The sequence below is a fragment of the Lissotriton vulgaris genome, chromosome 3_1, assembly GCF_964263255.1.
Source record: "Lissotriton vulgaris chromosome 3_1, aLisVul1.2, whole genome shotgun sequence".
NCBI classification, from domain to species: domain Eukaryota; kingdom Metazoa; phylum Chordata; class Amphibia; order Caudata; family Salamandridae; genus Lissotriton; species Lissotriton vulgaris.
Window position 1 is genome coordinate 523074475 of NC_141689.1, and position 24314 is coordinate 523098788.

A 24314-nucleotide genomic window follows, 5' to 3' on the forward strand; every position below is an offset into this window, starting at 1 on the left:
GTTCCACACCTTATCAGGTTCTACTTCTTTTGAAGTGTTCATTTCTCCTTTTCTTCTTTCCCCTAAAAAAGATGCCTGTCACACCAGGCTAGACTCCGAATGTGATTGGCCCACAACCCAATTTATGGAAGAGACCAGAGTTCATACTTGAATGTCAGCCACAGTGATATGTGCATCTAAAGGTTAATCCTAGGCTCCCAACCCTACTTTTTATGATTCACTTATCAGCCCTGAGATGTGCCCAGGCCCTTTCCTTGTGATCTATCACTAAAGCAAAGAGCAACCTTTTGAAGTATAAAGGGAGGCTCTCTTCCTCTCCTCCTCCAGTGTGTTCCACCCTGTTCACAGGAATGCCTCAATATACAAATCTGGGGGTTTCTTTCGCTCCTCATGTCTTTACTAGGATGGCTTGGGATTTCCAAAATGGAAGCCAGACTCCTCCATGTAATGTACCAATGCAAGCACAGTCAACTCAATGTACATTCACATCCCACTTACTGTCCAGCACTGTTACCTCCATGCATTGTACTATTACAAGTACACATAAATTCAACACAGATTCACAGATTCACTGTTCAGCACGGAAGCTATTATATACTATGCCAGGGTTTGAGGCACACTGCCAGCATACACTTACCATGTGTGTGCTGCACAGCACTTCACCCTTCATGTATTGTACTTCATGCAAACATACATACACCCAGCACATGATTTCACTGCTCAGCACTATATCTCTTATGTAATGTATTCCTTGCAGAAATACATAAACTCAGCACATGCACTATCCACATGTACTACACTGTACTGCTCTATTCCTGTACTTTACCCTTCCCAGGCACACCTACAACCATCTAAGAGTCACTACTCCTACGCTACGCAGCACTCCACATCTACCTGGTGTAGGTCAAGGGTGAGTTAATTACAAAGCAGCAGAACATTTTAAAAGGTGAGTGAGACTATGTGCCTCACTCCAGTGACAGAGGGTAACAAGCATTTGCAGTGCATTAGGTCTTTCATTCCCACAAGTTTGAGCTATTGGCATTGTAAATGTCAATGCCTTTTATTTATGTTTTGGATCTTAAAACATAAATAAAAGGCTTTGTCATTTACAATACTAATAGCTTCAACTCTCGCAAATGCGAGACCTATTGCATTGCATTAAAGGTCCTTCTGAACCGCTTGTTAGATTGTAAATATCAGAGGAAGAGACTGGCCTGCGACGTCTTCAAAGTAGTGATAAACCGTGTCTCGTGCCCTTGGCTAGTGAGCTTGGATTGAATAAATCCCTACATTCTTGTGTTGTAGCTTTGGTTCACTACAAGTGGTACGAGGCGAGAGAAAAGTTAGGGACTGGAAACGTGCTGGCCTAGGATCACAGGAGTTATTCTTCTTGGATCCTCATTGCCTACCTTCCGGTACAGCTACCACCAACCTTGTCCTCAGTCCTGGGCTTCCACCTGACAGCCTAGTGCATGCTGGGGTTTGAAGACTTGGTTTACTCACATTGAACCAACTAAGGTAAACACAACCAGGGGGCTCTTCTCACTGCATGTTAAGACCAACATGTTCTCTTTCCTGGGCTGGGTTGGGCTTTCACCTACAAGTCAGTCCTGCTGGTCAGGTTCAAATGACCATAATGCATTAGGTGGTCACATGAAAGCAGAGGACTGGAAAGTATGCACGCGCTGACACGGCCTCCCCACATGATAACACTGATTGTAGCAGAATTCACCAATACTGCGTGTCATTCGATGTGTATGGGGCACATAAAATAGTAGTGGGTGTACTGGAGAGGTACTATAGGATGGCATCTCCAGCAATTAGTTCTCACTTTCAACGCTAGCTTTGAGCCCAGACACACCCAAAATGAAAGGCCCACGCACTCACCCAGGTTAACGATGCTCATGACCATGTTGGCGTCGGTGAGTAAGTTTCTATCCTGCAGGCTGACGGCGGGTGGGCCCTGGGTAGTGAAGATAGGCTTGTAGGGGTAGTAGAAGCTGCTGTCCACCTCCTCCTCCAAGGCCATGGCGTTGTAGAGGTCTTATAGCACATATATTACTAACATATACATACAGAAACAAAAGCAACCTTAGTGCTAATGATCTCGATTTGTCTAATGGAATATTTATGGGGAGCACAAGCTCCCGGGCAGAAGAGGTGTGCATACCATGACCCTTTCCTGTGCCCCTGGCCAAGACGACAAGCCAGCAATGCACAGCACCTCCTCCCCGCTCTGGTTTTATATATAACCCCACCTATAGCAGTACAGCCACCCAACAACATGGCGCCCTTTACAAGGGTGCATATATGTTGCGAGTTTAACATTGTGCGTGTCACAAATGCAGCCCCCACCATCAAGGACATGTCAGAGATGTGTACCTGTTGCCGGGCTCGCTCCCAGCTAGCTGCCGCCTCCTTCCGCACCTCCTTCGCTAGTACGGCTGCCGGGAAGCCCAGCCCAAGAAGCAGGAGTACACGTCACTGGACCCGCCTTCTGCCTCCTGCTGCCAGTTTAACCAATGGAGGACACTGAGGGGTCCGCAGACCCAACCCTCAGGAAAATGATGGCCAATACCAACACACAGAGCAGCACAATATAGGTTGTGATCTTTCTACGGCTTGGCTATGCTCGGAATACCTAGGGTTACCTCCTGCCCAGACATATACCTGGCACAGCATACACCCCCGGATACGACATCCAATTGCATCAAACACCACCTCCTGCCCAAATATATACCTGTCTCAGAATAAATTGTCGGCTACGACATCCCAGCGCATCAAAGTCAACCTCTTATTTAGGGTTATGCCAGCATCAAACGTGTTTACCATGATCAGAGAGACAGATTTCAATTATCCATTGAGGGGCTCCAGAGTTGCATCAACACACCTGCTTTGACTGACCAATGGTGCGAGAAGGGCAGTCGCCACACGATCACAGGACACGCCAGGGCTGCACGCAGAGGGCTTTGAAAGGGCAGCAGCCTGGGAGGCCTTTAGGCGGGATAAACAGAGACCTCTGTGGAAGAGCTCAGATAGAAAAAGTTAAAACGCGCCATGCGCGTTGTGCCTGCCTGCAGTGGGAAAAACTAATTACGACAGCCGTCTTGCAAACGATCCAGTCCGGGTTGGGGGGGGCTTAAAGGAGACAGGGCGGTCACCAAAAAGGATCACTTTTAATCAGAGGCCTGCGTTTACCATAAAGGGTGATGCACGCCAATTAAAAGCATGGGCGGAGCTTCGACCCTACTTCCAAAAGCAACGAGACGACAATAGATCTCGCAGAGAGAGCAGCGCATGTGCTGCGACGCTAGTTGAGACCTAAGAAGGATCTGTTCACCACTACTGATCAATACACGGTATGCTGCCACCACCACACTGTTGCTACTTAACTAATGGTGAAGGCAGTAGCCTACCACTATTATGAGGAAAGCGCTTTGGGCGCCCCTCATAGTCCAAAAAGACTGCAATCCTCAGATAGGCAAATGTTATGGCGCACATGTACGATCCGTATTTATCTATGACAAGGGCAGCTTACTAAAGTTGTACTAAAGAGGAAGTAAAGGTTTTTAGGATTTTGGGATGGGTAGTTATAAGGGGTAGTATAAATATATAGATATATATTCACAAAAAGAAGTTGTCCTCGAAAGAAAACGCACTCCAAGGTAGGTTTAATACTCATTTAATGGAGGTGGCAGCGAAAACAGGAGGAAGCCAGAAACCATTCTGCTGGCGGCCTTACGCGTTTCGGGCATCACGCCTTTGCTCACAGGCCTGCAGGTGTCAACAACCAAATGCAGTCACATGATTTATTTAAATGTAATGGTAATTGTAAGTTCCGCCCCAGTGGGCCCTCAGTGAAAAGCATCATTGTAATCTTAGGACTGCGCGATCCCCCCAAGTGGGTTCCACTGTTGCTCCCGCAATATTAAAAGTTCAATTCCAAGTGGATCTGATTTCATAGCCACATTCATGAGGACACTGCCAAATATCAGACCATCCACCAAAGGTCTACCCGTTCGATGAAGACATACATCACTGTCATTACGAATCCGCTTCACTCGGCGGTGCGTCTCCATGACTGGACTGGGTGCATTAATTCACAAAAAGAAGTTGCTCTCAAAAGGAAACGCTCTCCACGGTAGGTTTGATACTCATTTAATGGCAGTGGCAGTGAAAGCCAGAAACCATTCTGCCCGCGACATTACACATTTCGGACATCACGCCCTTGCTCATTCGTGATGAGACTGCTTAATCTTACTGATGTTCTTCTGCAGTCTATCAGAAACGTCCTCTTTCTTACGTCACTATGAGTTATTTCTTCAATATAGATGTGCTTTGGTTAATAGTATTGCCACCAAGGTTATAATCCATTCCTGTACTTCGTAGGCCTCATGATACGGGGGATCTCGCCCTTTCTGTCAGCCTTCACCTCCCCTCATATCTCGCTTTTATATGAGGGTAGCCTTTACCATTAACAAGTCAGGCCAACTCTGTTCTTCATAGGCTAACCACCAGGCAACTATCTGTATACAATCATAGAATTCAGAATATTTACAATATTACAATTGGCAAAACAATAAATACAACCCTTCCTAAAACAGCAAAACAAGGATTTTCAGAGTGTGCTTCTTTTATCCCAAGGCATTTTTCACTGGGGTAACCGTCAACAAAGCCTTTGATTCCTGTGGTAATCTAGAAATTCCATGTGGCAAAAACCCTTTCTACAAACTTTAATACAGTGTTACAGTATAATGCAATCCATCTTATGGACCTATTGGCTGTAACATATGCTATACAAAAGAAGTCAGACCTACTGACTGTGTTGTACATTTTTAGAATAGACAAATCAGGACCGAAGCCTGAATCATTGGTCTGTCACCATAACCAACGCTGGCCTACTATATTGAGCATTGAGTAAAAGCTGTTCTACATGGAAAAACATGTAATACAAGCACTCTTTCACTGGAAGCACATGACGTCTGCCAAATCAAAATCTGTGCTGAAGAAAATGAACCTGTGGGTGGAGCCAAAGACCCTCTCTCAGTAGTGCTTTTTAAAGCTATTTTTCTTTGGTTCACATTCGTTCTGGCAGCAGACTAGACCTAAAAAACAGTATGGAAAACTGAGTGTGAATAGAGGAAAAGTGACAGAAAGGAAAATAGGGAAGATACTGTGTTGTGGGCTCTTATTTGTCTTGCTTGGTGATGTCATCTTTGAGTGTTGAAGGAATGCATATACCCTAGAGCATTCTTTCACTGGAGGACTCTCTGCGAGGAGGAGCAGTTTAACCTGGGGTATCCTGTAATTCTTTGGTGGTGCACTAAGTTACGAATAAATCTCTTGGAAAAGGATCCACAGTTGGACATTACTATTCTTTACCACATACATCCTGCAGATTTTAACAGGACACAAAGGCACACCAGAAGGACAATAGATGGAGTGTGCAGGCAGAAAGCCCAATGCTGTTTTTGTACATGGACAAAGAGGGGACAATTGCAATGTAAAGAAAAGAATGCGTGTTTAAAATTATGACATCGAAATTTTGTGGTAGAAAATATGACTTTTTTTACTTCCAACTTTTTTGTGCAAAATATTTATTTTATATGTTTGCCACAACTTTTTGGATTAAACTGTCCTACTACTATTGTGTCACATTCTGCTTTTCAGAAAGGGATTCTGTCAGGCAGTGGCATTTCCCTTCACATCCTAACTGGATCACAATGTAGCCCTTTTTCCTGGACGACGTGATGCATTGACCAATGCATCCCTAGTTATAGCTATGATGTACAAAGCGGATAATAGTGCTTCTGTTTTCTTAAGACTTTCACTTGTTTACAGAAAAACCTACAGCACGTGCTAAAATAGTAAGGATTGGGTGTCTGGACATCTAATGTTATCGGCCAATAACCCACCCTTGTGAATTAGCTTAGGATGTGAACAATCAGAATGGAAGGTCAAACCGAGAAAGTGAGTCGTGCACCAGGGTATGAGCCGCGTAGGGCCTCTAAGATTGGGTTAGCACAGGAGCCGTGGAGGGTCTCTAAGATTGGGTTAACATAAGTGCTGTGGAGAGCCTCTAAGGTTGGGTTAACACAAGAGCTGTGGAGAGCCTCTAAGGTTGGGTTAACACAATAGCCGCGGAAAGCCTCTAAGGTTGGGTTAACTCAAGAGTTGTGGAGAGCCTCTAAGGTTGGATTAACACAATAGCCGCGGAGAGCCTCTGCGGTTGGGTTAACACAATAGCAGCGGAGAGCCCCTGAGGTTGGGTTAACACAAGAGCTGCGGAGACACTCTAAGGTTGATTTAGCACACGTTTCTTTAAGACTAAATGTAATACCCTTGCTACACACCATCTTAGACTCTGTTGCTGCTTCCCCATGAGCCACACTCAGAGCTTGGAGATACAGATACCTGACACCGTGCAGAGCTTTAATCACCTTACGCACTACTTGTTATTTTATGCAATATGGGAATCGTAAGCTTAAACAGTGAGATAGCTCAGCTTCTGTTTTTAGGAGCAGCATTCTCCATTCACTGGATATTCTTACTACAAGCTGGACTCTGCATGCATGGCAATCCATAGCGAATGTACCCCCAATGCTGAGTCACTAGCCTTTCTGGACGACCTAGCACTCTTAGGCCTAAATAAACAGTATGAAGGTCTTAATCATACGGCCGGCCATACGCTAGATATTATTTTGTCTAACTCCCCCAATGTATGGTGTGAGTCACCACTATAACTAACATGGACTGACCATGCTTTAATTGAATTTTCCATTGAGGGCCTTAAAGAAGAACACAGGGGTCAACGTTTGGACCCCTTTACGACTCACATGCAAGGTAAAAAGACTCTCCATAGAGTTTCCAAGCCTCTCTGGAAATACCACAAAATAATTCCTCAGACAATTTAGTAGAAGCCTTAACCAATAAAAACCTGGCACTAACTCGGACCATTGACCACCTTGCACCTCCTGAAACGTTTTCCCACTCACTCTAAACGCAAGCAAGCTGCCTGGTTCTCCCCCCAGTTACATATAAAATAAATGTGTAGGAAATACGAGAGGAAATGGCGTATTACCCATGAGGAAAGTGACAAAACCCAGTTTTTAATTTATTTGTCGAGTTACCATAGTAGCATCAAGACTGCACGTAAAAATCACATTTCAACCCCACTTACTTTGGCTGGTAATGCGCCGAAGGTTCTATACAACATTCTTCAGTCATTTATAAAACCTAAGGCCTGTGAGAATGTTGAAGCATCCTCACAAACACTATGCAATGACGTTGCATTATATTTCTCACAAGAAAATAGAACTAATTAATGAAAAAATTGTTTATTCAGGAAATCCACATCAGATTCTCATGACCACAGAAATCTCAGAATCAATCCCTTCCATGTTGCTTGAAAATGTCACCCCACTGACTACAGCAGATGTAGAGGCTTTAGTGCATAAAGTGAAATCTGGTTCGCCCTGCGATTTGATTCCTGCTAGAGTAGCCAGCACCCTAACCCCTCAACTATCTCCATTGATTGAACATCTTCTCAATTTGTCAATAGAGGAAGGTTTTGTTCCATCGGAATGAAAAGCTGCACAGATAATGCCCATTCGCAAGAACACCAAGGCCCCTCTTACTGATCTGACCAATCTTCGGCCCATTTCGCTCCTACCATTTCTGAGTAACTTAGTAGAGAGATATGTCAACAAACATCTCTCAAACCATGTCGAACTCTCAGGCTGCTTAGATTCTTCCCAGTCAGGCTTTAGGCCCAAACATAGCACCGAATTAGCTCTGCTAGTAGTCACAGATAACATCAAAATGACTCTAGACAAGGGCCACTCTATGATTCTGGTGCTATTGGACCTATCTGCCGCGTTCAACATGGTTTCCCATCAAATATTACTCAGAAGGTTGAGGGAAATTAGACTAAGAGACTCCGCCTTTCAGTGGATGTCAAGCTTTTTATCTGGTCGATCTCAGGCGGTTAACCTAGGCCCATATCGTTCGGCACCCATGGAACTGTCCAAGGGAGGACCACAGGGCTCCTGCCTGAGTCCTACTTTATTCAATATTTATGTGGCTCCCTTGGCTAGTGTTCTATGAAAATATGGGTTTATTCCAATATCATATCCAAATGACACACAGCTACTCTTCCCTTTCAATGAATTCACTCCCACTGTACATAAGACCTTCTCTTTGGGTATGAGTGCAATCTCATGTTGGATGAAGAATAACTTCCTCCAATGTAATGTTGGGAAAACTGATTTTTTTTTTTTCGGAGAGGCTCCCATATAATGGTCACCCAATTGGTGGCCTATCAACCTTGGGATTCCTCCCGATCCTAAAGCCTCCGTTAAGAACCAAGGAGTCCGTTTAGACCATGCCCTTAGTTTTAAGGAACATATTGGTCAGACAGTGGGGACCTGTTTCTACACTTTGGGCCTACTTCGACAAGTCTTTCCTTTGCTCCTGGACTCTGTTCCGAGGACTCTGATTCAGGCACTCATATTGAGTCGCCTGGACTACTGTAACAGTCTGTTGCTCTCCGCCAATGAAACCTCGATTCGACTTCAGGTGGTTCAGAATACAGCGGCACGACTGGTCCTGAATATGCCTCCTAGATCAGCATCCCGCCCTCTTCTTTTGAAACTCCACTGGTTACCTATACGCCAACGGATAAAATTTAAAGTCTGTTGCACGCATTGTTTAATCTTGGCCCCATCTATCTGTCAGAAAAATTCACCTTTTATCAACCCTCAAGGTCCCTACGATCTAACGCCAAATACTTGCTGAAGGTCCCCCGAATCAGGAGAGCAAGCTAGGAGGAAAGGCTCTTTCATATCTTGGCCCGCAATACTGGAATGAACTTCTACTACACTGAAGAGAATGCTCGAACCATCTTCATTTTAGAAGGCTACTTAAACCACCCTGTTTCGCTTTTAAGTTCCACAGGCTCTGCATATGTAAATCATACGCGTCCAAAGCGCAGAGATACTCCTTGGAGTCGATTCTGGCGCTATACAAAACCTAAAAATAAATATAAATAAATTGTAGTACATATGTGCTATGCAAATGTTTAGCCCAAAAATTCATAGTTCGAAATAAACCCCTAAATACTGTTGAATTATACACCGATTTCGAAATGTTCAACTAGTCAGTCACTGTGGCTTGTATGCTTAAAGAGCACACGGCTGCAAACATTAATTGTAGGTCTCTGTTAAGCATTTATATGGAGGCTGCCTGCCCCATTCTGTTTTTTGGAAAAAACTCACTGGTCAGCCAGCCTTGCAAGCCCCTCTAGTCCCTTGGATTCATTGAGGTGACAATCCTCCACTTATTCTTACTGAACAAGAGATGCTGAATGACTTTCCTCTGTGGCTGTTAATACGCCTTGTGTCTCCTCAGCCATCTAGCTCGCAAGACTTGTTGGGATCAGGCTCCCTTTAAAAAAAAAATGTATTGGTCGGATAATAACACGTGGTAAGCAATTCAGGAGTTTAAGCATGCAATTTTACAGATGAACATTCTTGCTTGTTAAATAATATTCCCAATATTGTTAAGGTCTATATCTTATACTTTGACAGCAGATTTAGAACAATGTCATTGTAGTACATTAAACCAGGGGTACCCAGGCAGACAGGTAAGTAAAGTGATGTTCATTCTTGAGGCATTGTGAGTACAAATATGAGAAGGTTTTTATGTTGACAGTTGCAGGCTCCTTTTTCAGTAGCTGCCAGCCATGCTAACTAGAAGCTAGGGCTTGCAGACTCTAGCCATTGTTAGATCTGTCAGCCTTAGTGTGGTCTTCCTCTTCCGGCAAACGTTTTGCCTTCACCCCCCTATTTTTGCTGTTTTTTTTTATTGGCCTTATGGCTCTGTGCACGTTACCACTGCTAACCAGTGCCTAAGTGCTTGTACTGTCTCCCTTAAACATAGTAAAATTGGCTTACACCTCATTGGCATATTTATTTAACCTATAAGACCCTTGTAGGGTAATATAGCATATACCCTACTCTTTTTTATATTCACAGAAGGCACTTACTCATTTTGGTACTCACAGAAGACACTTACTCATCAATGAGTAAGTGCCTTCTGTGAATACCAAAATGAGTAAGTGCCTTCTGTGAATACCAAAATGTGTAAGTGCCTTCTGTGAATACCAAAATGGTAGTAAGTTTAAGATTTTGTCTTAAGATAGCTCTGTGAATTGGGCCCGCAGTGTGGAGAGAAAAAGCATGCCTTGGGACAGTTGACCTGGAGGCCTAAGAGTCCTGAATGTTACAGTAGTTTATGTGGTAAACGCGTTATCCCCACTGATGTCTTTTACGTACAATATCTAGTCATTAGCATATAAGGAGACAGAATGGCCTCTTATCAGCCGAAGGGATTCCCTATTCTCTCCCCTCTTGTTGCAACATGATAGCTATTCGCTACACGAATAATGCAAATAACAGTGGAGACAGGGGACAAACCTGTCCATTCCCCTGGAAATCTTGATTGAAGATGAAATATTTTTGCCCACCTGGATTCTGACCCTTGGATCTGAGTACAGCAATTTGACCAGACGTGCAATGCGTCCACCAAAGGTAAATTTGATTAGCTTATTACAGTGGTATCTGCAGCTCGATGTCAAAAGCTTTCTCCCGGTTGAGGGCCAAGCAGGCAGGCTGGGGACATTGAGAGGAGCTTCTAATGATAAAGGAAGTGCTTCGTCCGTGGACAAACCCATGGTAACACTCCGAATACTCTGACTGCAATGACTTTGCTGTTGGTCCCCACTCTACTAGCATGCATCTTCCCTCTCTATGTGCAACTGTTGGTGTTGGTATAAAAGCAACATGTGCCTGACGATGGTGGATCAGCGCACCTCTGGCATATGAGGAGGAATTCATGGAGAACGCCTGGCCTCTTCATCTCTTCTGCAGCCCTTATGTGGGACTCCTCCAGCATCGCTGTGTAGGACCCTACGTGTAAGGCGGAGTAGATGTTGTACCTGTGCATCTCCCCTAATGTCCAGTGTGAGGCGGGTGGAACTGTGTAGAGGTGAACGGCATCTTCTGGAATAGCCAAGTTTCCCTTCTCCTGTTCGGCACACAAGTCCAAAAAGGACACGCGCACTCATCTTCAAGAAAAGTCGTCTTATCCATTATCTGCAGTGATGCGAAAGACTAGGTACACCCTTTTAAAAATCCTATGGCTTTAGACATTAATATGCATCGAATCTTTATGTTTAATAAATAATGACGGATTGAAATGTATGTGTGTTACTTGCACTTATATTTATCTACTGTTAGGACTTGTGAGGACTAGATGAAGTTTAGATATGTCTTAATATGAAAAGCCTTGGTGTCTCAAAAAGGTGTACTTTCTTTTTCACATCCTTCTATTAAACAATTCAAGTCATTTGATGAAAATAGCCCAGCGGTTGCAGTATTCTGTGTGCCAGACACATAACACAATTTGCACAAATGGTATGCCGTTATGTAAATAAATATTCTGAATATTCTTGGGCCTGGGCATGAAGTGTTTATGATGACACCATGTTTACTGGGGTAGCAGCGTTCGATTACAGTCGGAGGATAACAAACATCTCTGCATAAAGGCGAATGTTTTCGTCGTCTTCTTTTGTTTTTATTCGGACATTCTTTTCCACTTCAATTTCCGTTCAGCTTGAGCGCCTTTGATGAGTTGGGATGCTCAAGGCTACATCGGGTCTGGTCACCAAGCTGGAATAACTCCCAACCAATCAGAGCACGGCCTCATAAAAATGTGCGGCAAGGCACAAAACTTGACAAGAATTTGACCTGACAGGTTTACATTCATGCGAGCCACGGAAGCTCTCAGTAGAAAGAGATGGGCTTTCTTTGGAGAATCCAGTCACAGCACGGAGATACCCCGGTTGGGGTGATTCATGCGCTCTATAAATGTCATAATAAATAATAAATAGCTCACATACATGCACACGCACCAGTACCTACACACCCGTGAATGCTCATTTCAGACACGTATGTAGTTCGGTCATTGTTAAGTCATTTATCTTTGCAAAGGATGGAACGAAATTTTATTTTTATGGTGCTGGGAAAAAAAGGTATTTATTATGGTAGGCATAACATTATTGCAACCAGCTGCTGAGTGACGTGAGTGACGTATTAGCAGTATCGCTAAAGCTAATATCTCTGGCAGCATTCGTTTATGTGCACATGTCTGAGTGCATGTTTACTGCCATTAAATCATCATTTACCAGTTTTCATTCATATAATCTCTACAATTTAAGATGCTTGCTTCACCCAGATCATACCACTTTATAAGATGTGATTAAACGAAAATATCAAAGCCTTTAGGCCCACTGCAATATTCTGAATTTTCCAGCTGTCTGGAAGGTGGACTGTAATGAATTTCATAGCGCACTGGGGAGGGCTACTGATCTGTTACACATTTTTAGCCCAACGAAGGAGAAATGTTTTTAGAGGGTGAGATACTGATTAGACGAAGAGATGGCAGGAATAACTGGTTTATTTTAGAAATGGTATTAGAAAAGGGGCAGCCACACTGGCAACCTCAGCTTCCACAAACCGGCCTTTTCTCCCCAATGCTTTCTTCTATCCTCCAAAGCTTACTTCACAGAGATCAGCATTCCACACAGTTGAGGATGGTATGGTGGCCCAGGCAGGACATAACACACCTCCCCGCTTCCACCAAAACAAACAAAAAGGAATGGATCAAACAGCAAAAAGTAGCAAAAGGAAAATTAGAACAAAGATACCAAAACAATTGGTAAAACATTCCAGACAAACAACAATTGGTAACAGCTGGCAGGACAACATGTGGCAAATTAGCAGAATTAAACATCAGATCAGAATATAGTCCTTAAACTTGTATGGAACTAATCGGTCTCTCTTTCTCCGTGGATTACTTAGATTGCTTAGCACAGCGTTGGGGTACAAAGCGAGACGTGTTCGGAATACAGTCATCACATGCAGCTGTACCGGGTTCCACTCCACCAACTCATTCCAGCTAGTCCTCTTCACCATGCGCGCACAGCTCCATTGCTGATCATCTGATAGACTCACTGGCCTCCTTTTTTTTGTACGCCATTGTCAAATACCAACCTCTAGGGAAGCCTTTCCTGCTAAAATACCAGTTAGGGATGTAATCACGCGCTTGGTGCTTGTAGTACATACAAACCTCTCCTCCAACCACGTGAACAAGTTGTCTGCTAGTACAGTGGCAAATTGCTGAATCTCTGGAAGCACGTTGAAAGGCCTTAAAAATCTACACACACCCTTCCCATATTCTCCCTGGGCTTCCAACTTTAGTCATGGGCGGGGTTTGCATTTAAGTCCCTTGTCATGTTGCAGATAGGTCTCTGTACATCTCTATCCATTGCTGGCCACCAAGTACAGCCCCCTTCATCTCATTTTATTGAGCATTATACTGAGATGCTTTCATCACTAACCTCCAAACATACTATTCCTGAGGGTACTTTGTGGGACCAGCTAGTCAGATCTAAATAACAGATCATCTTCATCTGACAACTCTGATTGCAACTCGAGAGATACATTCCTTTCCCTTGGCCAGCCTATCACTGCTCACTCCTTCACCTTAGCCAGAACAAACAGAATGATGAAATGTTGGTTTATAATTAGTCATAATGTTTAGCCCATTAAATACAATATTCTTTTTCATACTATAGCCTTTTATCCCTTATATCGTTAAAGACCTCCTCCGTCCTCCCACTACTCACCCTTTCACATGTAATAATCCGAAACCTCTGGTTGTTTCCAACCATGGCAATCTATATACATTTTTTGCTTTAAATCCGAGACAGTTCCTTTCCACTGTGAGAAAGGAAAGGATGCATTACCATATCTCATGTGGATGTAGGTGAAGGGACTTCTCTGGAACAAAGAATCGTTTCCCAGAAAAGAAAAGAAAATACCTGAATATATGTGCTTCTGCACATTTCCTCCTGGTGCCGTCCAGTGCTAGTACTTACTCCATGTAAACAATTCAGTGAAGTCAGCATTGTGGAAAGGGAGTACCCCTGGAACTCCATGATTCTGTTGGCTGCTATATCGTTCTTCATATTCCTCACGTTATGGGTTTCGTCAGAAGCTAGACAGGATTCAGAAACATTTTCTCCTGGCAGTAGCTTTACAGTGAAGCCTGGCCGTGCCACACAACTCACAGGGCCTGATATCAAGTACCGCGAGTGATATCACAGGTCTGTATACAATGTTTTCAAATCATCAATGGGCATCCAGCGAACATTGGAAGCATGTTGCAACTTCTGCTCTATAAAGAACCTGGCGATCAACCTCTCCAAAACCAAATACATGTTTTACCATGCAATAACAGTAAATTGTCCCCATCCTCATATGAACGGTCTGGCCCTGGAAAGAACTTCCCCATTCGACTATCTGGGGATTACTCTGAATGATCGTATGGATTGGCGGTCCCATGTGGCTGGCTAAAGCAAGTTTAAAACTTGCACAAGTTTCAGGGGGTATCTTGAAGGTACACAATGACTGCCCACAAAAAATGCTACCCATTAGAAATATATAAGGCCCAAGCAAGGGGAGGTGCGCTGTATGGAGTTGAGCTCTCGGGATATGCCAACGCTAACTCACTGGACACGATCGAGAATGGTTTTCTGAGACGTCTATTATGTCTTCCCCAGAGCACCCCCCTGCTTCCACTACGCTTAAACGTAGGTTTGACTACAATTAGGGACATAATTGCTAATCGCCCCTTATTTTATTGGAGACGTCTTTGGAGCACCCCTGAGCTCATTCACTACAGGGAGGAATTGAAGGAATTCCTACTTACTCAGGGCGCAGGGAGGATTCCCTGGCTCATGCACATTAAACATCTATGTCACGCATTGGGAAGGGCTGACTTATGGCTTACACCAGAACAGACATGTCCCTGTACCTCCCAAAAATCCCTTGCATTAACACTTAAGGATTACCATCTGGCCAACCTATATCAGAATAGCGCTATAGGGGTGTTAAGCTCAAGATTTTTGGAGGTCAAGTGCGCATGTCGTTTTGAACAATTTTTGGATAGTATCCAACCCCCTCTAGCTAAAAAACTTTATGTGCAATTCAGACATGGAACACTACCATTAAGGGATTTCACGAACAAGTGGGCAGGTGTAAATTCCCCACCCAAGGGCTGCACAGGCTGTAACGCCAGTGTAGAATCTGATCTACACGTTTTACTTTTCTGCCCCTCATGCCAAAGCAAGAGCCAAATGGATCATCCAACTGTGTAGAAACCTAGGTATCAGGAACTACCAGGAAGTGTATTGCATCTTAAAATTCGATTCCTCCCCATTAGTGGTGTTCGTGACCTCTAGGTTTTTATTTTCCATGTGGTGCCTCAGAAGGGCCAAGCTTAAGGTACTTGATATTGCTCACAGTGCCTAGGTGGTTCTATTCTTTCAATTAATGAAGGGGGCCGGTAAAGCGGCTAGACTTATAAACTTAGTCTTCCCGCCTAGTATCTAATGTTTTAATTTAAGTAATATAACGGCTTGTGATTAATCATTTTATCAACATTTTTAAAACCAACCTCAAGGTATTTATTGATGTTCTCTGTTTTATACCACTGTGTTTTATGAAAAAAATGTTTGTTCCTCTTTGTACGCTATAACCAGTCTAATGTTGTTTGTTTTATTCTTGTACTGTTTTTATGGCCTATGGCCAATAATAAAGCTTGATGACTGACTGACTGTATACAATGCAACTTGGCACACAAGTGTCCGGGCCTGTTTTTACATGTATGCCTTACTTATGCAGGTTCAGAGCTCTCCCAATATCTGCTAAATTATTTTAATTTCTAAAAATACTTGTTTAGCGGACAATCTCAAATGTCACCCAAGAGCTTTGAATCAAGTTAATGTTGTTGCAACCATATGTCCATTTCAGTCCTTCACAACGTGCATTTGTTTCCTGGGCCTTTGTTACAATCCTTTGATGTGGGATTCCGGTACCTCCAGGCAGCTAAAGGAATTCAGAAAGCCATTGGCCAAGTTGTTCCCGGCCCAGAAACCTGAGGAGATCGTAGAAGGAGCCTTTTTCTTCCCTCAGATACGTTTCTTGAGAAAAGTGGTCCTCCGAAGGGTCCTTTCATTAGGGATACAAGAAATACCACAAGAAAGACAAGTTCTCTTCCTTCTCGTGTAGCTAACGTTTCCATCATCACGATAGTTCAGGGAGTCAGTGGCACTGTTCTTCGATGCAAGCTTCTTGCTTTTATTCCTCAGAGCCAAATTCCATGTTGAAGAAGCTTTGCATGGAGTTTTCGATTCTGTCTGCTGATCTGTCTCAGGTTGTATAAAACAACAAGGTGATGGATCGAGCACTTGAATTAATCTCAACCATTGGCAGTCGCTGAGGTTACATCCGAATCCATCGTTTTTCGTTCACCATGCCACCTCAGTTTTGATCCAGCCAATCGCAAATCAGTCTTGACCCTGTTCCTCATGGGAACAGTCCATCCCGAACTGCCAGGCCAGGTCTTCCCGGAACCTGAACACAAGTAATCCAGGACCGGTTTCGCCCTTGCTATGGGGTCTTCAGCTTGGCTCTAATGACTAAATAGTCTGCAGTACACTTAGTGCTTCAAATGCAAAAATAACAAGGTGATGGATGAAATGCTGGCTTTGATCCCTGGATTGCATATAGCTGGGTCCAAACTGAGGTGGCATGGTATGCAAAATAACTATGGATTGGAATGCGACCGAGTAATTACCAGTGACTGAGATTAATTCAAGCATTCCATCCATCACTTTTTTGTATACTAGTTTGTCGCCCTAAGTGGGATGGGTATGCCCAGATTGGGGTCCTGTGCACATTGTGACACTGGAACCAAGCTGTACTAGGCTGATGAATCCATAGCTTGGGCAAAACTGGTCCTGGGTTGCTTGTGTTCCAGTTCAGGGAGGACCTGGCTTGGTAGTTTGAGCTGGACTGTTCTAATTGGAGCAGTGTCAAGACTGCTTTGCATATAACTGGGTCCAAACTGAGATGGCGTGGTGTGCAAAATAATGATGGACTGGGATGCGGCTCGAGCAGTTACCAGTGACTGAGATTAATGCAAGCGTTCCATCCGTTACTGTTTTGTATCTACAGTCTGGATCAGGTTGTGGCATTGTAGCAGGCCTTGTTGGACCTTTCGGGCTGCCCCTCTTCAATCATGGCCTCCAACATTTCCTATAGGCAGCTGACTCTTCAGGACCATTGATGACTCAACTTTGTGCCTTCACATGATCTGACCTGAAAGCTGCTTGTAAGGAAGCCGCCTCTTTTCCAACAAACCCATTGGGCCTGGCATTAATGATGCTTTTGATATCGTCTCCGGCGCTGCTGTTCGAGCCACCTTTGGCGATGTCCCAGACCTCAAAAACAGAGGTGATCTTCTTAGTGGCTAAGGAAGCGTTCAAAGCATCCTTTGAGGACCAGCCTCATTGTGACCTTCTGCCCAGAGTCTAGAGATGTTCATACATGAAAGCACTCTTTGGCTCAGAATTGGATGCAGTTGATATGTCAGACTTGGAGTTCTGGTGCATGAAAGGATGATTAGGAGATACATTATCTCCTGCTCCTTACAGCAGTGCTGGTCTTTACTGGGATCTTCAAACTACCTGTGGTGTTTTATCATCCCCCGTATGGGAATATTGCCTACCTTTCGATATCTGTCTTCTGCGGCTCTGGAGCATCCTCAGCTCTTCACTGAGAGCCTTGCTGCCCGCGCTGCATGCTGTGTGCTCGGTGGTCAGAGGCAGATTGCCCGATAGGACAGGCCCCCACTGTCAGGGCCAAAGTTCCTCTCGGATTACCTTTCTCCGGAAACCCTGGTGGTTAACGCATCTTTTGTGAAACTTGAATCCTAACTGCTTTTTTGCTGAACATCCGGACGGCCAGACAGTGCCTTGACCCCATGGGGTGTAAGGTATTTGACTGAGCAGTCTGGCCAATGCCACATGCCTCCGTGGGTGGTCTGCCCATACCTGGTGGGAAATGACGAAGCTGACTACGATGAGCCCTGTCAAGTTGTGAGGGGCCCATTGGAATATGTACTGGACTCGTGGGATACCCTGACAGGCGCCCTGGCAATAGCAGTGCGCATGCTCAGGCTCTTTGGCTTAAGAGCGCAAATATAATGAAGTTGGGAAAGATCACTCGTGTGATACAAAACGACATGGTCTGTAATCCAAAGCAAGACTAGAAGCAAAGAAAGGACTATTTCAGCCAAGAACTGCACCTGTAAGTGATCTACAACCCTGGCGGTGTGTACGCCCATACTGCTGTTTTTAGCAAAACAATATACTTTTGTGCCTTTACTAACTAAACCTGGGCTATTCTAACCTTTAGTTTCACCTTCTTTAATTTAAAGAGAACGCAGTGAAGTTCTTTGTAAAAAGAGCGCACATTTTCAGCTGTTAAGGTTTTCTAGTGTATGTTAATATTTTTTCAGGTGCAAAGTTATTTTGCGATACAAGGATATTTGTTTACGTTTTACAATCAGAAGATATACCGTGGATTGTCTGACACTGCTTGCACGCATTCTGTTTCTCGTCGATATATATGTAAATAGTAAACTCAGTTTATATTAAAATTAAAAATGCAAATAGTAGGTGTTTATTTTGCTTATTTATTTAAAAGTTTTATTCGGCGCACCTGTACCACTGTTAGACTTTGGGCCCCATACGTAGAGCCCAGTTGAACTTTGAATACTTGAAACAATTCAAAATACGAAATACAAGTCACATGAAGAGATATGGTTCAGAACTCCGCTGTTAAGAACGCGCGCTCAACAAGAACAAATCTTGCTTTCCCTGGTATCCTTTCTAGCAAAATTTTAAAACAAGCCTATGTTTTAGCTGAATATAATCGCCGCATTTTAGACTTGTTTTAAATAGAAATCTCTGACTTACCTGCACTCCTGCACCCTCTGACGCCCGGTTCCCCGCACCTCCCCGGTCCACCACAGGATTTTTCCCGATTGTTGTGGAGGGAGGAGCGGAACATTGAGCACTTCCGGGTTAGAGGGGAGAAGGGGGCAGCGCTATTGGTGGATCTCACTGGCAGCGCCCCATAAAACCGGATGCCATTAACTACGCGCAGCGGGCGCGCCAAAGGCAAGCCCGTCTGCACCCGTCCGCGGCCGGGGCCAGGGGCCACAACCCATGCCTGTTCACCTTCCCACATCAGGAGCTACAGCCCAAACCTTTTACACAATCTAAGAGGGGAAACTCCTTCCACATGCCACTCTTCTTGGGACCTTGCAGCCAACACACTATCTGCCCTCAGTGTGGCTTTCAATTCCACCCCATCTCCCCACCCAAAACTTCGCAGCATAGTATGCACCTTTTAAATTGTAGGTCTCTCCCCAACCATTCTTTAGAAATTTCCATGTTGCTAGAAGAGATAAAACCCAACGCTCTATTTTTGACAGAGACATGGCTGCACGCTGAGTCAGAACCCGACCTCATTCAGGACCTCCCCCAAGGCTATCAAATACTACGCAGCAACCACAAAGTGGGAAGGGGTGGAGGCTTAGCAGTCATTTACAAAGACTGCTACAGATGTCGTAGCTCCCCACCTCTATTCCAGACTGCGAAAATCCGGCTCCCCTAATGACCCCGCACCACCACGTACCCTACTCTCGGTCACTAATCACATTCTACCAACCATTCTAGAACTACTCCATGCTTCCTTATCCACCAACATTGTCCCACTCCCATGGAAGCGAGCCATGGTCAAAGCCCTCCTAAAAAAACGAACTTAGATCAAAACAACCCCTCCAATTACTGACCCATCTCTCTGCTGCCTTGGCTCAGTAAAATCCTGGTAAAACATGCCAATACTGTGCTAACAGAGTTCCTATAGTCCAACAACCTCTTAGTCTCCACCCAGACGGGGTTCTGCCCCCTCCATTGGACTGAAACCGCCCTGGTCGCAGTAACAGAGGAAGCCAGGAGGATCATGGACAATGGAGGCTCAGCAGCCATCATCCTCCTCGACCTAAGTGCCACCTTCGACACTGTAAGCCATAACATCCTACTGCACCGACTTAGCAGGAAGGGAATCTCTGGAACGGCAATCACCTGGTTTAAGTCTTTCCTCTCCAACCGTTCCTTCCAGGTTTTTTAGGGTGACTACACCTCTCCCAGCAAGCCCCTTAGCTGTGGCGTCCCGCAGGGCTTCTCACTGAGCCCCACACTATTTAACATATACATGAGCTCCCTAGCTGAGATCGTCTGCCCCTTCGGAGTAAAAATCATCACCTACGTGGTGGCTCTTAATCCTCCGCAAACCACACCCTCCAGCCTGAAGAACTGCCTGGAAGCAGTCACCGAATGGATGACATCTTCCCGCCTTAAATTAAATGGGAACAAAACGGAGCTCATGCTCCTTGGCAATTCCATCCACAACACCAATGACCCACTCTGGCCCCCCTGCCTGGGACCTGCCCCTGTGCCTAAAGTGCCAGGGTCTGATCTTGTCTCGACTAGACTTTGGGAACGCTCTGTATCTAGGGACACCTCAGACTACTCTAAACAAGCTGTAGATTATTCAGAATTGTGCAGCTAGAACCCTCTTTCGAATTTCCCTCTGAGTCCCAGTCAAAGCCAGACTGAAGGACCTCCACTGGATCCCATTGAGGGCAAGGATCGAATTTAAGGCAATGTGCATTGTACATCGATCCTTCTGAAGAACAAGCGCTATTATTAACCAACCCCTGATAACCGCCTACCATCCAACCCGACAGCTCAGATCTGGATCCTCCTTCTTGTCCGTAATACCTAGGTTCAGAGAGCCAGGTATGGAGGCCGCTCGTTCTCCCACAATCTCGCCAAACTCTGGAACTCCCTCCCTCTTCAACTCAGATCAGAGCCCAAACTACTCACCTTCCGTAAACTCCTAAAAACCCTGCTATTTAATAAAACAGAATAGCTCTCAACCGTTTTGCAATAAGCGTGATTTCTGCAGCGCTAGGACGCCTAAGGGTAGCTATCGCACTATATAAATGGTTTTTTCAATTTCAATTAAGAAAAGCAAACCCAAGTCATTAAATGGAGCTCTGTACAACTGGTTTAGGGTGAGAAGAAGAGGCATTGATTGGAAAATAGGCTGAAGAGGTGAGTTTGCCTGTGTCGTGTAAATGAGAGAAGCATGGATTTGTTCGTTGTTTCAATGGACATCTATCTGGTTGATCCGAGTGATAGTATTTAATGCAGAACTAGGGTGAAATGCATTAATTTTACTGTGGAGAAAAGGGACGCTGAGAAACCTTTTTGTTTCAAATGTGTCCAAAAGCATAGGGTCAAATATGTTTCTGTCTTGGAGAATTTACTTTTAGAAAGTGTTGTGACATCCAAGCCTTGAATTTCTCTTGACAAGATTTCAGTGTAAAACTGTTTACAGTGGTAGAGGATTTCAGGTGGATTACATTGTCATCGTGTATCGGGGGACAGAATCTCCCATATGCCTAAAGACTAAGTTCCGCTGCTAAATGTACTCATTGTAGACGCTGAACATAGCAAGAGCTAAGAGCGTTGTCTAGGGACACCTCATTCTACTTAAAGTCTATGGGAGATGAACCACCCCAGTGTCACCACATGATGCTGGATGGTGACCAGCACTTGACCTGCTTGTAAAAGCCCACGCAATGGACAGTCAGCTTCAGTTCTCTTTCTAGCTTCAAGGCATCATGATGAACCTTTGTATTAATAAGTAAGGGGCTGTGATTAATTCCAAACCCCTTATAAACAAGCGGTTAGGAAAGGGAAGATCTCTTCATTGAATTATCTCCGGGGTTGGAGGTGGTTAGAAGTGTTTGCGCATGCATAAAACTCTTTAGGGCTCATGAAATCTAACATAAAAAAATATTTTTAAAACATCTGAAAAATAGGCGTTTTGTTTGACTACTAGCCCTGAATTCAAACGCCACCGAATTTGGCCAATGAAAATGAAACAGTAACATGAGAAGATCATTCAAAAGCCTGTTCATGAAAGTGGACCTAAAAAGCATTGAAGCGCAGGCATGCATTCTGCAAAAATGATCCTGCGTTGTAGCACCCAGTTTCTTCATCTGACTAATAGCAGCTGTATATTTTGAATTTCTTTTAGGAGATGTCCTTCCCGGTTGACATACTGGATGACTGCAGCCATGACGATCTGGAGAGCTCTGCTGAAGATTACCTGTCTGACCTTCGCTGTGGAGACCCTGGGAATCCAGAGATTTTTTCTACTCCTGGAAAAAGCGATGTAAGATGCACAGTATTTTCTAAATGCTTCAGTCTATATTAAAAGGTATTTTTGTAGAGTCTCCTTCAAACAGCACTGGCTTTGAATAGTAAAACAGTAAAAGGGTGTTACAGGGCTCTCCCAAACTACAGAGCGAGAGACACCAGGCAAAAGCAAACTAGAATGTGATGGAGACAGACAAACCAGGAATGCACCGTAGGTAGGGTAGGGACAGGTGCAGCAGAGACATACTACGGGCAAAATAAGGGCAGTGTAGGGACGAATGAACACCAGCATTCATCAAGTAACAGAACTCTTGGGTACCACTTTGTTTATGTGTCAATATGTTATGGCGTATGGACCACAGGGGAACAGGTGGCAAGCAGGACTGAAAAGGAGCAGGTTGGGGACATCTGGACACAAATAAGAATCAAACTGGCAATACCTATACAGAAATTGCATTGATTCCTCCATAATCGTGACTTTTGAGCATTTGTTGAAGGAAAAGTTACACACTTGCAGGTAAGGATGATAACATAACCTTTATAGAAGTATCATCATATAGGACCGGCAGGGAAGCAGGCAAACAGCAACTGAACTCAATCGTCTCAAAGATTAACAAGCCCACCTATATCACAAAGCCCCAACATTTTAACAAGCCACAGTCCACGGGTCCCTTATAATTCCAATTAAGAACCCAACATATCTTCCGCCTTATATGTATAAACTAAACAAAAAATATATATATATATTTCAAAACCTAAATTTCCACTAACTACAATCATCTAAGCTAATTGTTAATGAAAATTGTACATTGTAGCACATACAGGTGCCATATGAATAAATGTAACATTAGTTTTCTAGCTTAAACGGAAGAAAGCTTGGTCGGGACGAATTTTTCAGAGCATCCAATTGATGTGTTCCATCCCTCTTTCCAGGAATTCGTCCTATGAGCACAACCTGCTGATGCGCTTCCTTGCAACTTAGACTTTCTTTTGCACAGTAGTCCTCTGGTTTTCCTCTACGAACAATCATACTTTATCTTTATTCCAACACTTTCCATTTATTTATTTATTTTATTTGAAAGTTTTATATAGCGCGAACAAGATCTTTGCAGATATCAGAGCGCTTTACAATGCAGGGGATACCAACAAGAGAATGAAAAACAGGTCATTAAGGAGTAAAGTAGCAGCGATACAACAATAAAGCAAATATTACAGATAAATGTGTGTACAGATAGTCAGGTAAGCCAATAGTACAGGTAAAACACATAGTCATAGGAATCGAACAGAATAATAAAAATCGGTGCAGAATCTTTACAGCTCAACATTAATAGGTCAAGTGTATTTGGCCATGAGGATAGCTTTTACTTCTTTCTTAAAAAGTGTGAAGGAGGAGATGAGCCTGGTTTCAGGAGGGAGTGAGTTCCAGATCCTGGGTGCCATTCCTGAGAAAGAGCGTTTATAGGTTTTTTCCGTCCGGAATCTTCGAGGTTTTAGCAGAAGATTGTTTGAGCCTCTAGTGTTTCTAGAGCCGCCCGAGATAGACAGCTTCTGAGTGAGGTATCCGGGGGAGCTCAGGTGTACAGCCTTGTGTGTCATGCAGGCTATTTTCAGATGTATTCTGGCTTCAAACGGCAGCCAGTTCAAGGATTTCAAGTCAGGGTAGATATGTGAGTGTTTTTTTGACCCCGTGATGAGTCTCGCTGCAGCGTTTAGAGAAGCTCTTAAGGGTGCAGTAGTCGTTAGCGGGAGACGGCAGAGGGCGATGCTGCTGTATTCAATTCGCGGGATTACTAGTGCTTGTACTGCAGTTTGGAAGTCTTTGGCTGGCAGGAAGGGTTTAAGTTTCCTCAGGGTGTTGATTTGGAAGTTCGCTCCAAATCCATTGTCTAATATCACTATATGTGCTCCCACTCTCTTCACCCTCTTTGGACTAGAAAACAACATTGCTTTCCCTTCCCAACTAAGGGTTTCGGGATCCATACCAAATCACCTTCTTCCACATTCAGATATCACAATACCACCTTAACATACTTCTCTTGAGCCACCT

General features: G+C 44.1%; 1 protein-coding gene across 3 annotated transcripts in view; it reads left to right on the forward strand.

The window, feature by feature from the left end:
* FAM169A (family with sequence similarity 169 member A) overlaps nt 1-24314 on the forward strand; it is a 369278-nt gene that overhangs the window by 52832 nt on the left and 292132 nt on the right. For all 3 annotated transcript variants that reach the window (XM_086960774.1, XM_086960772.1, XM_086960775.1), the window contains exon 2: nt 22146-22283. In XM_086960774.1, coding sequence (XP_086816900.1) covers nt 22149-22283 — 135 coding nt within the window. In that variant the 5' untranslated portion in view covers nt 22146-22148. The remainder of the gene's footprint in view (nt 1-22145; nt 22284-24314) is intronic.